Genomic DNA, 16620 nt, shown 5'->3' with positions numbered 1-16620 from the left:
AGGGAAGGAAGGAGGGAGGGAGGGAGGAAGGGAGGGAGGAAGGGGAGGGAAGGGAAGGAAGGGAGGGGAAGGGAAGGGAGGAAGGAAGGGAGGGAAGGGGAAGGGGGGAAGGAAGGGAGGGGAAGGGAAGGAAGGAGGGGAAGGAAGGGAAGGAAGGAAGGGGAGGGAGGGGAAGGGGAGGGAGGGAGGGAGGGAGGGAGGGAAGGAGGGGAAGGAGGGAGGGAAGGAGGGAGGGGAGGAAGGGAAGGGAGGGGAAGGAGGAGGAAGGAAGGGAAGGAAGAAAGGAAGGAGGGGAAGGGGAGGGAGGGAGGGGAAGGGAAGGAAGGGGGAAAGGGAGGAAGGAAGGGGGAAGGAAGGGGAAGGGGGGGGGAGGGGAAGGAAGGAAGGAAGAAGGGGAAGGGGAAGGAAAGGGGGGGGAGGGAAGGGGAGGGGGGAGGAGGGAAGGGAAGGGAGGAAGGGAGGGGGAAGGGAGGAAGGGAGGAGGGAAGGGAAGGGAAGGGGAAGGGAGGGGAAGGGAGGGGAAGGGAAGGGGGAAGGGGGAAGGGAAGGGAAGGGGAAGGGAAGGAAGGGAAGGGAAGGGAAGGAGGAAGGAAGGGGAAGGGAAGGGGGGAAGGAAGGGAAGGGGGGAAGGGAAGGAGGGAAGGGAGGGGAAGGGAAGGGAGAAGGAGGGGGGAAGGGAAGGGGGAGGGGAAGGGGGAAGGAAGGAGGGAAAGGAAGGGAGAAGGAAGGAGGGGGAGGAAGGGAAAGGAAGGGAAGGAAGGGAGGGGAGGGAGGGGAGGGAGGGAGGGAGGAGGAGGGAGGGAGGGAGGGAGGGGAGGGGAGGGGAGGGGAGGGAGGGGGGAGGGAAGGAAGGGGTGGGAAGGGAAGGGGAGGGACGGGGGAAGGGAAGGGAAGGGAAGGGGAGGGGGGGGAGGGGGAGGGGAGGGGAGGGGAGGGGAGAAACATGTTATCTGATTCTGTTATGGTTGTCAAAGCAACACCACGTATTATAGTATCCATGGGTGATAAGGGTGGTGAGTGGACAGGAGGAAACTGTTACTATGACACTAAATAGGGTTGCAGGTAGCCGAGTGGTTAGAGTGTTGGCCAGTAACGGAAAGGTTGCTGGATCGAAGGTAAAATATTTAAATAAAACTAGCACCAGGAAACTGTTACTATGACACTATCTACCACCAGGAAACTGTTACTATGACACTAACTAGCACCAGGAAACTGTTACTATGACACTAACTAGCACCAGGAAGAGAGAGTAGTTATCTTACCTGATCTGACCTCGTACCTGCAATATCATGAGGAATAGTAGTTATCTTACCTGATCTGACCTCGTACCTGCAATATCATGAGGAATAGTAGTTATCTTACCTGATCTGACCTCGTACCTGCAATATCATGAGGGATAGTAGTTATCATACCTGTGCTCGTCTGTAGTACTGCTTAGTGATGGTCTGATATCTCTCCTGTCCTGCTGTGTCCCTGGAAGAAATCAAAAGTCAATCACCCTCTCTTAGAAAATAACCATACAGGCAGTGAATAGTGATAATATCAGGCTGTTTCGATCCACGGTGGATCTTTTGTGAGTTCAAAAAAAGTTTTTAATCTTGAGGTACGAGTCATTGCAAAGGGTTTTTGTGCACTACAGAGAAGGGATGTCCTTTGTCTGAACTTGTTTAGTGTCCCGTCTGTAAGCAGCCATATGTCAGCCACTGTAAGCCTGAACACAAGTGTCCTCCTAAATGACTAACATGGTGTCAATGTAGAATATGAATGCAGCTGCTTTTGGTTTACCAAATCTGTATCCGCACTTTGATGCCGTCTATCTCTAGCGTCTTCATTTTGAAATCGACTCCTGAGGAGAGACAAAGAACAGACAAGTCAATATTGTGACTATGGAAACCTCAGATTAATTCATCCTATTTAATGTGTGGAGAGGTGAGGCGAGGTTAAGGTGAGGCGAGGTTAAGGTGAGACGTGGTAGGGGGTGAGGTGAGGCGAGGTAAGGGGGGTGAGGTGAGATTAAGGTGAGGCGAGGTAAGGGGAGGTGGTGAGGTGAGGCGGCGGCGAGGTAGGGGGGATGAGGTGAGGTTAAGGTGAGGTTAAGGTGAGGCGAGGTAAGGGGGGTGAGGCGAGGTAAGGGGGTGAGGCGAGGTTAAGGTGGGCCGTGGTAAGGGGGGTGAGGCGAGGTAAGGCGTGGTAAGGGGGTGAGGCGTGGTAAGGGGGGTGAGGCGAGGTAAGGGGGTGAGGCGAGGTAAGGGGGCTGAAGCGTGGTAAGGGGCGGGTGAGGTGAGGTAAGGGGGTAAGGGGGTGAGGCGTGGTAAGGGGGGTGAGGCGAGGTTAAGGTGAGGCGTGGTAAGGGGCGGGTGAGGTGAGGTAAGGCGTGGTAAGGGGGTGAGGTGAGGTGAGGCGAGGTTAAGTTGAGGCGAGGTAAGGGGGTGAGGCGAGGTAAGGGGGGCTGAAGCGTGGTAAGGGGCGGGTGAGGTGAGGTAAGGCGAGGTAAGGGGGGTGAGGCGTGGTAAGGGGGGGGTGAGGCGAGGTTAAGGTGAGGCGTGGTAAGGGGCGGGTGAGGTGAGGTAAGGCGTGGTAAGGGGGGGTGAGGTGAGGCGAGGTTAAGTTGAGGCGAGGTAAGGGGGTGAGGCGAGGTAAGGGGGGCTGAAGCGTGGTAAGGGGCGGGTGAGGTGAGGTAAGGCGAGGTAAGGGGGTGAGGCGTGGTAAGGGGGTGAGGCGAGGTTAAGGTGAGGCGTGGTAAGGGGCGGGTGAGGTGAGGTAAGGCGTGGTAAGGGGGGTGAGGTGAGGTGAGGCGAGGTAAAGGTGAGGCGTGGTAAGGGGGGGGTGAGGTGAGGTGAGGTGAGGTACGGCGGGGAGAGCTGAGATTTTCTCTTCTGTTTTCTATCCTACACTATTAGACTATGTGTTTTTGGCCGATCTGAAATACTCTCTCAGACTAATACGTAGGTAAACATACATGGCATTTAACCACCCCAATAGTCAACAAACAGCTCTAACCAATGAACCCCAACTAAAAAAGCTAAAAGACTCACAAACCATTACTCATGATGTAAGGCTCCACTCCAGTGAAGGGTTAACTGTGGCAAATCAATACTCAGTCCCTCAGACACTCTGATACTCTGTGGTGTGTTTTTCATCAGTTCCATTCCTCATCTACTCTCTGTTGAAAATGAGCAGTGTAGATGACAGAAATACTGCTTTTAAACTGCAGTGTGTTCACTTGATAAGGGCCTTGGCACTGAAACTCATCTGTCGACCCTGTAGCCACACTCTCAGACCCTCAGACTTAACCCGTGAGATGCCCATTGTGGGTGATACACACCTCTTCTGTTGACAGGGCACTCCCATGAGAAAGATACATCTGATAGATGTGACATACTGCTTTTGTACTTCAGTGTGTTCATTCGAAACGAGTCTCATCTCGGCACGCATATCTAAAACACGATAGACAACTAGTGACACTCTCACAGGCCTACTTTTCATACTGCCGTGTGATGGCTTGATACAGTCTCTGCACTCAGACACTCATCTCATCTTAAACACGGTAGACACTCTCTCACAGGCCTACTTTTCATACTGCCGTGTGATGGCTTGATACAGTCTCTGCACTCAGACACTCATCTTAAACACGGTAGACACTCTCACAGGCCTGGGCCTAGACTGGAGTTCACTCCACTTCAGGGAGAGACAGAGAGGCCTGTTGAAACAGTAAAGCAGCCTGTTGTGGGACTATTACACTTCTTTTTTTTTTTTTAAGAAAAGGTTTCTACCTAGAACCTAAAATGGTTCTTCGGCTGTCCTCACAGGAGAACCCTTTGAGGAACCATTTTTGGTTCCAGGTCGAAACCTTTTGTTTCCAGGTACGACCCTTTTGGGATCCATATATGTCCCTTTCCACAGAGGGTTCTACCTGGAACCCAAAATGGTTCTACCTGGAACCAAAAAGGGTTCTACCTGGAACAAAAAAGGGTTATCCTAAGGGAACCCTTTTGGAACCCTTTTTTCTAAGAGTGTAGAACTGTGTGACTACTAGAACTGTGTGACTACTAGAACTGTCTGACAACTAGGACTGTGTGACAACTAGGAATGTGTGACTACTAGGACTGTGTGACTACTAGGACTGTGTGACTACTAGGACTGTGTGACTACTAGGACTGTGTGACTACTAGGACTGTGTGACTACTAGGACTGTGTGACTACTAGGACTGTGACAACTAGGACTGTGCGACTAGGGAAGGAGTATGCAGACCGTGGCACAGTGAAAGGTCACTTGTCTTGCCTGGGGCTGGGAGGAGTGAAAGCAGGAAAAAACACAGACATGAAGGCTCTCGCTCTCTCCCTCTTTCTCTCTCTGTGTCTTGCTTCTCTCCAAGCATCTCTCTCTCTCTTCCCCTCACTAATTTCTATGCTTCTCGCTCTCCCCGTCTCTCCCTCTACATCTTTCCTTTTGCTTCTCTCCTGGAGTCATCCCTGCATTCATGATCTGGGAGTGAGTGACGTGCAGCTTCAAAGTAAATGCTATCTAAGATGTCCTCTAGAATAGATGAATGGGAAGTGGTTGGCTCAGCTATCTAAGATGTCCTCTAGAATAGATGAATGGGAAGTGGTTGGCTCAGCTATCTAAGATGTCCTCTAGAATAGATGAATGGGAAGTGTTGGCTCAGCTATCTAAGATGTCCTCTAGAATAGATGAATGGGAAGTGGTTGGCTCAGCTATCTAAGATGTCCTCTAGAATAGATGAATGGGAAGTGGTTGGCTCAGCTATCTAAGATGTCCTCTAGAATAGATGAATGGGAAGTGGTTGGCTCAGCTATCTAAGATGTCCTCTAGAATAGATGAATGGGAAGTGGTTGGCTCAGCTATCTAAGATGTCCTCTAGAACAGATGAATGGGAAGTGGTTGGCTCAGCTATCTAAGGAAGATCTGATAGAATATATCACAGTAGTGTTCAAACATCTGGTGTAGGATTTGAAGAGGAAAAATATTATTGTATAGGTGAGAGGGGTTTTCATATTGTAGCGAGTTCCGGGGGGTGGCCCCTAAGATGTCCTCTAGAATAGATGAATGGGAAGTGGTTGGCTCAGGGACATGACCCCTAAGACAGGGACAATGGGACCCCAACAGGGACAAGACCCCGACAGGGACACAGTACCCAACAGGGACACGAAGAGGAAAAGGGACAAGACCCCGACAGGGACACAACCCCAACAGGGACACGACCCCAACAGGGACAAGACCCCGACAGGGACACGACCCCGACAGGGACACGACCCCGACAGGGACACGACCCCAACAGGGACACGACCCCGACAGGGACAAGACCCCGACAGGGACAAGACCCCGACAGGGGCACGGCTCCGACAGGGACATGACCCCGACAGGGACACGACCCCAACAGGGACAAGACCCCGTCAGGGACACGACTCCGGGTCCAGCGACTGTCCGCTGTCAACACATTAGCCATTGTGCCAAGAGATCCAAACCCCTTTTTATTTAACTAAGGCAAGTCAGTTAAGAACAAATTCTTATTTACAATGACGGCCTAACCCGGCCAAACCCTAACGACAATGGGCCAATTGTGCGCCGCCCTATGGGACTCCCAATCACAGCCGGATGTGCTTACAGCCCAGGGTCGAACCAGGGTCTGTAGTGCCACCTCCAGCACTGAGATGCAGTGCCTTAAACTGCTGCGCCGCTCGCCACCCTTGATGAGGTCGCTACAATATGACACTAGGTGTGTAACGGTCGACTTGCAGTCCCGAAGTCTTTTGTCACAGTGTCTGTGCTCTGTGAATGAAACGGACACCGTCTATGACTCTACAGCCCATCACACATCACACCCAGCCGTGACAATGAAGCTCAAATACAGCTCCCCTCTGAGAAAGCGGTGGCTAATTTGTCACGGTAAGCGTTTCATCACAGTCTGCAAGGCGGAGAAGCTGTATAGGGTTAATAGGTAAGGAAGTGACTGGTCTAATTACCTTGAACACAGCTCACTTCTACCTTCATTAGGTGATGACACGTCAGGAGTGTACTGTAGGTAGTGGGCCTAATACTGACAGACAGGCTTTTATGTTGGACACATAGATGCTGGGACAACTGGGGAGAGCGGGGCCTGTCTTACCCTAAAACATGACTGTGACTGTGCTATGTGGTTGTCTTACCTGCCTTAGTTGAATGCACTGACTGCAAAATCGTTTAGGATTAGGAGAGAGAGTCTGCTAAAAAGACTAAAATACAAATGGCTGTAGACAGTGACACCATAGGAGTCTACAGTCACATCTCTGGATCTGTCACACAGTGTGAGAGACGTTGCAACAATCCAGTAACTTTTCCCCACCAAAAGAAATTCCCAGCTTTTCCAGAAATCCTGGTATCAAAATTCCTAGATTCAGGTGGGAATTAACTAGGAAATCCCAGAATCCACCGACCAGGATTTCTGGAAAACCTGGGGATTTTGGGGAAATTTTGCAAACCCTATAAGGGTGAATCAGAGTGATTCTCCTCACTAAGGCCATGCCAAGCCATTCACAGTACTGTTGTCTTCAGGGGACTCTATGCTTCGGACACAAACAGCAAGCTTGTCTATTGTAAACTACATTGGCAGCACTGAAACATACAAAAGGACAGGGGAAGGGAGGGAGAATAAACTAAAGTGTCCACCTTGGGGCAAGTAAGGCAAAGAAAACACGCAGCTTTCAACTAGACCTATTAAGTGTCTTTTACCCACTGTTGTATCAGACGGTCATATAGTATGTAGTGTTTACAGTGTGTTTTCCCAGAGTTGATATAGTATTTAGTGTTTACAGTGTGTTTTCCCAGAGTTGATATAGTATTTAGTGTTTACAGTGTGTTTTCCCAGAGTTGATATAGTATTTAGTGTTTACAGTGTGTTTTCCCAGAGTTGATATAGTATGTAGTGTTTACAGTGTGTTTTCCCAGAGTTGATATAGTATTTAGTGTTTACAGTGTGTTTGACCCAGAGTTGATATAGTATTTAGTGTTTACAGTGTGTTTTACCCAGAGTTGATATAGTATTTAGTGTTTACAGTGTGTTTTCCCAGAGTTGATATAGTATTATAGTGTTTACAGTGTGTTTTCCCAGAGTTGATATAGTATTTAGTGTTTACAGTGTGTTTTACCCAGAGTTGATATAGTATTTAGTGTTTACAGTGTGTTTTACCCAGAGTTGATATAGTATTATAGTGTTTACAGTGTGTTTTCCCAGAGTTGATATAGTATTTAGTGTTTACAGTGTGTTTTACCCAGAGTTGATATAGTATTTAGTGTTTACAGTGTGTTTTACCCAGAGTTGTATCACACAGTCATATAGTATTCAGTAGATCTACATTCATCACACCCAACAGTTTAATTAAACATACTGACAACAGTGTTTCTACTTAGCGTAGCTATTAGCCAACCATTTCTATGAATGGATAAGTATATGTGCGTGCCAAATGACACCCTATTGCCCTATATTGTGCACTACTTTTGACCAGAACACTATGGGCCCTGGTCAAAAGTAGTGCACAATATAGGGCATAGGGTGTAATTTGGGACGTATCCTATCTCTGTCAGTGAGCCATGTCCAGGGCATCCCCTTTATTGTAGCTATCCCATAATAAGCAGCACCTAAAAGTGGTGTGTGTGTGGGGGGGGGGTGATGGTGGGTGACGGGCCAGGCACGTAGTAGATGTGGGTTTGAAGAGCTGCTTATTGTTTCATGATATAGGGCACACACTTACACACACACACACACACACACACACACAGACACACAGACACACAGACACACGCGCACACACAGACACATGCGCACACACACACACACACACACGCACACACACACACACAGACACGCACACATACACACAGACACAGACACGCACACACAGACACAGACACACACACACAAACACACACACACACAGACACAGACACACACACACATACACACACACATACACACACTCGCGCACACACACGGAAAACAGGTATACACCCACACACACACACACCTCCTACTATCCCTCACAGCCAATATGACAGCCAGAGGCTCCAAGGAGTTCACAGGTCATTGACAGGCCGACCGCTCAGGCGAGGGAGATTAAATGCATGGATCGTGTGATTAAATATGTCTCCTAAATCATGGCTGCCTGGCGGTAGCTGCTTACTGCGGTGACCAGTGGAGGTAGTGGAGGTTGCACATAAAGTGGCAATAATATATATACCATTTAGCAGATGATTTTATCCAAAGCGATTTATAATCATGAGTGCTGAAATATTTCACATACGGGTAGTTCTGGGAATCAAACCCACTGTCCTGGAGATTCATGCCTCATGATCTACCAACTGAGCTACAGAGGACCACCAGATGAACACATGGTAATAGTGTGTTAACCTGAACCTTATTAAATTAATAACATTAATGCATTCCGGTCTAGAGTTCTAAACTAACAGAACAAGAGGGGGGCAGGAGTTCCTCCGGACCACATGACCTGACAGGTAAACTCTGAGCCCTACCTAGCGTAAGGTACAGCATCACCGGATCACATGACCTGACAGGTAAACTCTGAGCCCTACCTAGCGTAAGGTACAACATCATTTTAGTTATAGCCATCTACAGCTAGAACACCTGGTATCTGTCAGGCTGTGGGAACACAGGGAAGAACGTTATTGTTCTATTAAATCACTGTCTCTAACCTTTAGTGAGTCTGCCAATAGTGGTAATGGCCTTTTGGTATTCCTCTGCTTGGAAACACTCTATCCTAAATGCTGAGTCTCAGAAACAATATATATATTATATATATAATATACTCCCATCTATAGAGTATTGGCTGTGTGTTTCTGAGACATTGTCAAAAACACAGTCACAGCTCTTAGTTGAGAGTCTAAACTTGAAATGAACAGAAATATTCAGAAGAAGATATTAATAGAAACACTATTTAGGAAATGTGGGCCTACTTGAGCATTTGAAGAACGTGTGGGCCTACTTGAGCATTTGAAGAACGTGTGGGCCTACTTGAGCATTTGAAGAACGTGTGGGCCTACTTGAGTATTTGAAGAACATGTGGGCCTACTTGAGCATTTGAAGAACATGTCGGCCTACTTGAGCATTTGAAGAACATGTCGGCCTACTTGAGCATTTGAAGAACATGTTGGCCTACTTGACCATTTGAAGAACATGTTGGCCTACTTGAGCATTTGAAGAACATGTTGGCCTACTTGAGTATTTGAAGAACATGTGGGCCTACTTGAGTATTTGACAAACATGTGGGCCTACTTGAGTATTTGACAAACATGTGGGTCTACTTGAGTATTTGACGAACATGTGGGTCTACTTGAGTATTTGAAGAACATGTGGGCCTACTTGAGTATTTTAAGAATGTGTTGGCCTACTTGAGTATTTTAAGAATGTGTGGGCCTACTTGAGTATTTGAAGGCAAACTGAAATACAAATCATGGAGGCAGCTATAACAAATGATATTTTAGGCTTAGGGGTTAGGTTCAGGCGTAGAGGTTAGGTTCAGGTTTAGAGGTTAGGTTCAGGCTTAGGGTTAAGGGATTGGGGTTAGGGTTAAGGGATTGGGGTTAGGGGATTGGGGTTAGGTTTAGGGGTAGGGCATTGGGGTTAGGGGACTGGGGTTAGGTTTAGGGATTAGGGGTAGGGCATTGGGGTTAGGGTTAGGTTAGGAAAATAGGATTTTGAAAGGAAATCAATTGTTTGGTCCCCACAAGAATAGTAAAACCAACGTGTGTGTGTACACTATATTGATAGTCAGAGTGGTATTAGCCAGTGTTGGTCAGTCGGTCTGGATCTATGCCTCTCTGTGGACTCAATTTGGTTTGTTTGATCTCCCAAAGAGGTCCTTAGACAGACCGCATCCCAAATGGCTCCCTATTCTCAACATAGTGCACAACCTTTCACCAGAGCTCTATGGGCCCTGGTCAAGAGTAGTGCACTATTTAGTGAATAGGATGTCATTTGGTAGACAGCCAATAGCAGACAGGCACATGAGTGGCCATCTGTAACCCTGTGTACAGAAGCACTGTTGTCTTATAGCAGACAGACAAACATATTACCACTTCACTCCTGGCTGGAATACCTGGCTGCACCTGCAACCCACCCAGTTATTTGATCTGACGTAGCCGGCTGGGCAAGCTGGATTAGTGGACACTCCAGGTTCTAGAACTTTAGACAGAGAACACCACAGAGATATCACTAGGGATGTAGTTCTATGAAGAACACTCCAGGTTCTAGAACTTTAGACAGAGAACACCACAGAGATATCACTAGGGATGTAGTTCTATGAAGAACACTCCAGGTTCTACAACTTTAGACAGAGAACACCATAGAACTCTAGAAATGGGTTCTTCCAAAATTCTATCCTAGAATGTTGATAATGTGTATAATGTACTCTGGCAACAGTCGTCAAAACGCTTAGAATGATCTCATATATACATTTTCTAATGGTGTCAGGTATTTATTTGATATTCAGTGTTAAAATAAATAAAAGTACCTCATTTGCATAATTAGTGTGGTGTATTTGTATATTTGATACATTAGCATAAAGGGGTGGAACAAGGCTGCAACCCCAATAACGTCCTCTGACAAGGCCTGCCTACATTCACCTGCGCTGTCTACAACGCCTGCTTATTATTGTTGTTGTCACGTTCTGTTGCATAATTCAACTAGTGTGTCAATAGCAGAATATCCTGGGGAAAATATAAATACACGTTTGGGTCTAGATTACACCTATTTATCCATACACTATACTGAATATTAAAAAGTATGTGGACACCACTTCAAATTAGTGGATTCAGCTGTTTCAGCCACACCCTTTGCTGACAGGTGTGTAAAATCGAGCACACAGCCATGCAATCTCCATAGACAAACACTGGCAGTAGAATGGCCTTACTGAAGAGCTCAGTGACTTTCAACATGGTGCCGTCATAGGATGCCACCTTTCCAACAAGTCAGTTCGTCAGATTTCTGCCCTGCTAGAACTGTCCCGGTCAACTTTAAGTGCTCTTATTGTGAATTGGAAACATCTAGGAGCAACAACGGCTCAGCCGCTAAGTGGTAGGCCACACAAGCTCATAGAACAGGACCTGTACTCGGTTGCAACACTCACTACTGAGTGACAAACTGCATCTGTAAGCAACGTCAGCACAAGAACTGTTTGTCGGGAGCTTCATGAAATGGGTTTCCATGGCCGAGCAGCCGCACACAAGCCTAAGATCACCATGCGCAATGCCAAGCGTCAACTGGAGTGGTGTAAAGCTCGCCGCCATTGGAATCGGGAGCAGTGGAAATCCGTTCTCTGGAGTGATTAATCACGCTTCCCCATCTGGCAGCCTGATGGACGAATCTGGGTTTGGCAGATGCCAAGAGAACGCTACTTGCCCCAATGCATAGTGTCAACTGTAAAGTTTGGTGGAGGCATAATGGTCTGGGGCTGATTTTCATGTTTCGGGCCCCTTAGTTCCAGTGAAGGGAAATCTTAACGATACAGCATACAATGACATTCTAGACGATTCTGTGCTTCCAACTTTGTGGCAACAGTTTGGGGAAGGCCCTTTCCTGTTTCAGTATGACAATGCCCCCATGCACAAAGCGAGGTCCATACAGAAATGGTTTGTTGAGATCGGTGTGGAAGAACTTCACTGGCCTGCTCAGAGCCCTGACCTCAACCCCATCGCACACCTTTGGGATGAATTGGAACGCCGACTGTGAGCCATCAATGCTCAACCTCACTAATGCTCTTGTGGCTGAATGGAAGCAAGTCCCTGCAGCAATGTTACAACATCTAGTGGAAAGCCTTCCCAGAAGAGTGGAGGCTGTTATAACAGCAAAAGGAGGGACCAACTCCATATTAATGCCCATGATTATGCAATGAGATGTTAGACGAGGAGGTGATGTCCACATACTTTTGGTCATGTTGTGTACTTTACATTGTTTGTGAGACGAGACATAATACTACTATAATCTGAATGTTAATTTTTGTAAATTGCTTTAATTTCAGAGCATCTAATTGGTAAACATTTCTAATTATTACTTTTACTTTTTTTTTAAATTCCACAAAAAAAAAAATGAACACCCATCGAAATAAAGTTATCTTTCTCGTTCTTGTGATATAAGTATCCAGATCGTGATGCAACAGGAAGACAATCTATTCCGTTGAGTCTATTCCAGCCACTACCAGGGTGTGTTTGACAGGCCATTACTAAAACAACTAGAAGCACAAACAAAGAGTATGAAAAAGTCGCAGGAGTAAAATGAAACCAATCAATCCAGTGAGATTTAAGTGACAAGTGGATTTTGAACCCCTCAAACACAGGAAATAGATGGCTGAAAAAGAGGGATCCTCAGGTTGAAGGGACATGCAGGTTGCTAGTGTACTTTACTAGTCCGGTATTAGTCCCCCCCCACACACACACACACAAACTACTTCCCGTGGCTACGGTTAATGCAACCAATTACTTCCTATAATACTATCTTCCTCTACAGAGGGAGAACTGTATATGTGTCCCAGATGGCACCCTACTTTTGACCATGGTATGGGCCCTGGTCTAAAGTAGTGCACTACATAGGGAATAGGGCTCTGGTCTATAGTAGTGCACTATATAGGGAATAGGGCTCTGGTCAAAAGTAGTGCACTACATAGGGAATAGGGCTCTGGTCAATAGTAGTGCACTATATAGGGAATAGGGCTCTGGTCAAAAGTAGTGCACTACATAGGGAATGGGGCCCTGGTCTATAGTAGTGCACTATATAGGGAATAGGGTTCCATTTGGAACATAATCTGATATTTCTCTGTGATGTCCCTGAACCACGGGAGGAGGAGTTCAGTCACAGAAAGGAAAACCTGCCTTGACTGGGAAGATAGGAGAATGACTGGTACAGGTCAGTAAAGAGGAGAACAGGGCGGTTCTGATAGCTCACCGGCCTCAATAGGAAGGCAGAGGAGTAGAGTGAGGAGCTGTTCATTTGGGGAATGGAGTTTGACAGTCCATATTAACTATAGGGGAAAACCTTGTTGGGTCCATAGGCTACTGCTTTAATGCTCTCTCTCTCTCTCTCTCTCTACAAGGGTTGGACCGAGGCAAAGCAATGACCAAGGATGAAGAGTAGGTGAAATTACACTATTTTGCATGACAATAACTTTTACACTATTAGTAACTATAATATATATATTATATTGCAGTAAAATGACAAGACATGTAGATTATGTATATATTTCAAATCAAAATAAAATCATTGGTCACACGCGCTGAATACAACAGGCGTAGACTTCACAGTGAAATGCTTATTTACGAACCCCAACAGTGCCCATTCCCAACAGTGCCCATTCCCAACAGTGCCCATTCCCAACAGTGCCCATTCCCAACAGTGCCCATTCCCAACAGTGCCCATTCCCAACAGTGACCATTCCCAACAGTGCCCATTCCCAACAGTGCCCATTCCCAACAGTGCCCATTCCCAACATGGCTCATTCCCAACAGTGCCCATTCCCAACCGTGCCCATTCCCAACAGTGCCCATTCCCAACCCAACCGTGCCCATTCCCAACCGTGCCCATTCCCAACCGTGCCCATTCCCAACCGTGCCCATTCCCAACCGTGCCCATTCCCAACAGTGACCATTCCCAACAGTGACCATTCCCAACAGTGCCCATTCCCAACAGTGCCCATTCCCAACAGTGCCCATTCCCAACCGTGCCCATTCCCAACCGTGCCCATTCCCAACAGTGCCCATTCCCAACCGTGCCCATTCCCATTCCCAACAGTGCCCATTCCCAACATGGCTCATTCCCAACAGTGCCCATTCCCAACAGTGCCCATTCCCAACATGGCTCATTCCCAACAGTGCCCATTCCCAACAGTGCCCATTCCCAACATGGCCCATTCCCAACAGTGCCCATTCCCAACAGTGCCCATTCCCAACAGTGCCCATTCCCAACATGGCCCATTCCCAACAGTGCCGAGTTAAAACATAAGACAAATATTTGCTGAATAAAAAAGGAAAGTGTCACACAATAAAAATAAAAAACAATAAGGTTATAAACAAGGAGTACCAGTGCCGAGGCAATGTGCAGGGGTACAAGTAGTTGAGGTAATTGTGGGTAAAAGTGACACATTTTCCCACAAAAAAAAATGTCACTTTACTTTTGTTCACGTGCATTTCTTCTAGTAAAAAAAAGCAGCTATTCACAAAAACAAAATGGTGTAACAAATGTGTCCCAATTGTTTCTGACAGTTACTGATAGTCCCATAGGCTACATAACCTCTTGGAATACTCTACTTGTATTCATGCATTTTTACTTTGTTCAAAATAACATAAACATATTCAATACCCTGTTCATATATCACAGATAACATCTGGTGTGGTACACCATGTGTCACAGATAACATCTGGTGTGGTATACCATGTATCACAGATAACATCTGGTGTGGTATACCATGTGTCACAGATAACATCTGGTGTGGTATACCATGTATCACAGATAACATCTGGTGTGGTATACCATGTATCACAGATCACTCTGTATCCAGGTAGCAACTGCAGTAAGTGTAGTCTACTGGTGGTCATCATTAGTGCAGTTGGATATTTTACCAAGTGGACGCCCCCCCCAACTGGCTTTTTTTTCTTTCTATTTTCTATTAATGAAACTAATTCGTTTTGTAATCAAAGCTCAGATATGCAAAACAATAGAATTATACAATGCTTTGAGATAGAGAGGGACACTTCATTGTACTACACAATAGGGCTAATTGTAAATGTCTAATAGCAAATTGGTACATTCTGCACAAAGAAAATGTAGAATAATGTATATGCTCTTTTCAATAGGCTAATTGATAGAGCGACAATTATATTCGATTATACTATTTAGCATAGAGATAATCAGATCTGATTAGGTGCATTCTGATCAATCCCCCCCAAAAAAAAAAATGTTTCATGCATCAAAGGAATGGTCTTACCGATTGTGGAAATGTGAGACGGGTGAAATTCGTTGTCCGTGAATCTGCATAATAAACATGTTTTTCCAACCCCCGAATCTCCGAGAAGCAGGAGTCGGAAGAGCACATCATACTGCTTAGCCATAGCGTCTTAGAAATTAGAACAGCCAGCAAGCTAACTCAGCAACGAATTTCCAAAAGCAACACAGCTACACCCCAGCCCATGTCTGCCCAAAATGCAATCAAGTCTTTTGATAGTCTTTCGAGGAACCGGTGAGCAGCTCTGTCTATCAAACCAGGAGGAGCGGTCTCTTTGGTAACAAAGCCTACAAGAGAAGGGATTCCACCCAGCCCACTCCTCCTCTGATGGGTGCGGTGGCGGGGGAAGCTCCCAGCAGCATCCGCTTTTCACTTGACATCACCGACACGCGAGATGGTTGGTTGAGAAAGCGCGGGAGTAACACGAAGGTACAGAAGAAACACCTTTATTATTTTATTGTCCGTAAACTACACCAGGAAGAGTAATTGTGCAAAGAAAACATAGGCTACCTAAAGTGAGCTAAATTAAATTAGGGCTATTTCTTTTATTCCTACAGCCTAAAATAATAGTTATTTTATGATGTGCCAAGTAGCCTACATGTTTATCTCAAAAGGATTCTAGTAGACGTTTTACCACATAATAAATAAAGCATGGTTGGATTGAGTTAACACATTTTTCATAAATGACCCCTACCCCTAGGCATGTATTTTAGGATTCATCAGAATATTCATGCGCTAATATGACAGCGAATTAAATAAAGGTTACACACATACACAACACTGACCAAAAAGTTATTTTGTTGGCATTTACGTATGGTCATAACAAAAAGCTAGCTAGCTAGCTCACGGATCCAAACAATGTTCTTCCCCAAAAACATAGCAAAACGACAATCTGTTTCTATATAGCTAGGTGTCATCATCTAAAATAACCTTAATTTATAAAGACAGTTCTTATTTGATTAATGGTGGATGAGCCACAATAGTGGACTTTTGGGTTAGCCTTCAAAATAAACATATGGCATAGTTCTACCATTTGTATTAATTTGCATCACTGTCAATGACATACTTTTATTTTGAAGGCAGACTGCAAATTCCACTTGTGCCTAATCCTTATTGTGGCTAGCTTCACAAAACAACCCAAGCCGGGTGAGCCTCACTAACCAGATGAAGCTTGCTGGCTGCTTATAACGTTAGCTTTGGGCAACAGGGTTAAGTAGCTGGCTATTTATTTTCATGAACTGAAGTTCAATTTCAATAGGCGAACAACAAGTGGCAACCTAGCTAATACTTACTCACAAGGATTCCTAAATTATTGCTAAGAATAATGAAAATGACTGCAGTTTCTACTGATCATTGCTTTCAGGCTGGTTGTATTGGTGCTAGCTAAATACCAAGCTAAAGCTAGCTACCTCAGAAGTTGTGGTCAAACTTTGTGCTTTATTACCAAAGCGGTATTGTAAACACATCGTTCGTGGCCGCTGTTTGCTTGTTTGTAGACTTTTTTTGGTACAGCTTTGACAGTGCTGCTGTGTCTTTTTTGACACACAAGGACCCAAACGGCATTCCATAGTATGTAAGTCATGAAGCTAATAGCAGTGACGCTATTACTGTGTAACT

At 46.0% G+C, this 16620-nt stretch overlaps 1 protein-coding gene across 1 annotated transcript; it reads right to left on the bottom strand.

Moving 5' to 3' along the window:
- Positions 1-983: 983 nt before the first annotated feature.
- Positions 984-15375, bottom strand: LOC121839995 (ras-related protein Rab-15). The gene is made up of 3 exons (XM_042301015.1): positions 14986-15375; positions 1786-1846; positions 984-1473 (listed from the first exon to the last, which is right to left on the bottom strand). Exons 1-3 carry the CDS (start codon positions 15107-15109, stop codon positions 1407-1409), a joined length of 252 nt encoding a protein of 83 aa, XP_042156949.1. The 5' UTR covers positions 15110-15375; the 3' UTR covers positions 984-1406.
- Positions 15376-16620: the final 1245 nt, after the last annotated feature.

This window comes from Oncorhynchus tshawytscha, linkage group LG18, assembly GCF_018296145.1.
Source record: "Oncorhynchus tshawytscha isolate Ot180627B linkage group LG18, Otsh_v2.0, whole genome shotgun sequence".
Classification (NCBI taxonomy): Eukaryota; Metazoa; Chordata; class Actinopteri; order Salmoniformes; family Salmonidae; genus Oncorhynchus; species Oncorhynchus tshawytscha.
This window is presented reverse-complemented; position numbering and strand designations above follow the sequence as displayed.

Bases quoted from the DNA above. Each gene is read 5' to 3' on its own strand.
- LOC121839995 (XM_042301015.1), bottom strand. From the start codon at position 15,109: ATGGCTAAGCAGTATGATGTGCTCTTCCGACTCCTGCTTCTCGGAGAT. The intron at 1,847-14,985 runs GTAAGACCATTC...GTCTCTCCTCAG, and splicing joins GTCTCACATTTCCACAATCG to GAGTCGATTTCAAAATGAAG. The intron at 1,474-1,785 runs GTAAACCAAAAG...GATTTCTTCCAG, and splicing joins AAAGTGCGGATACAGATTTG to GGACACAGCAGGACAGGAGA.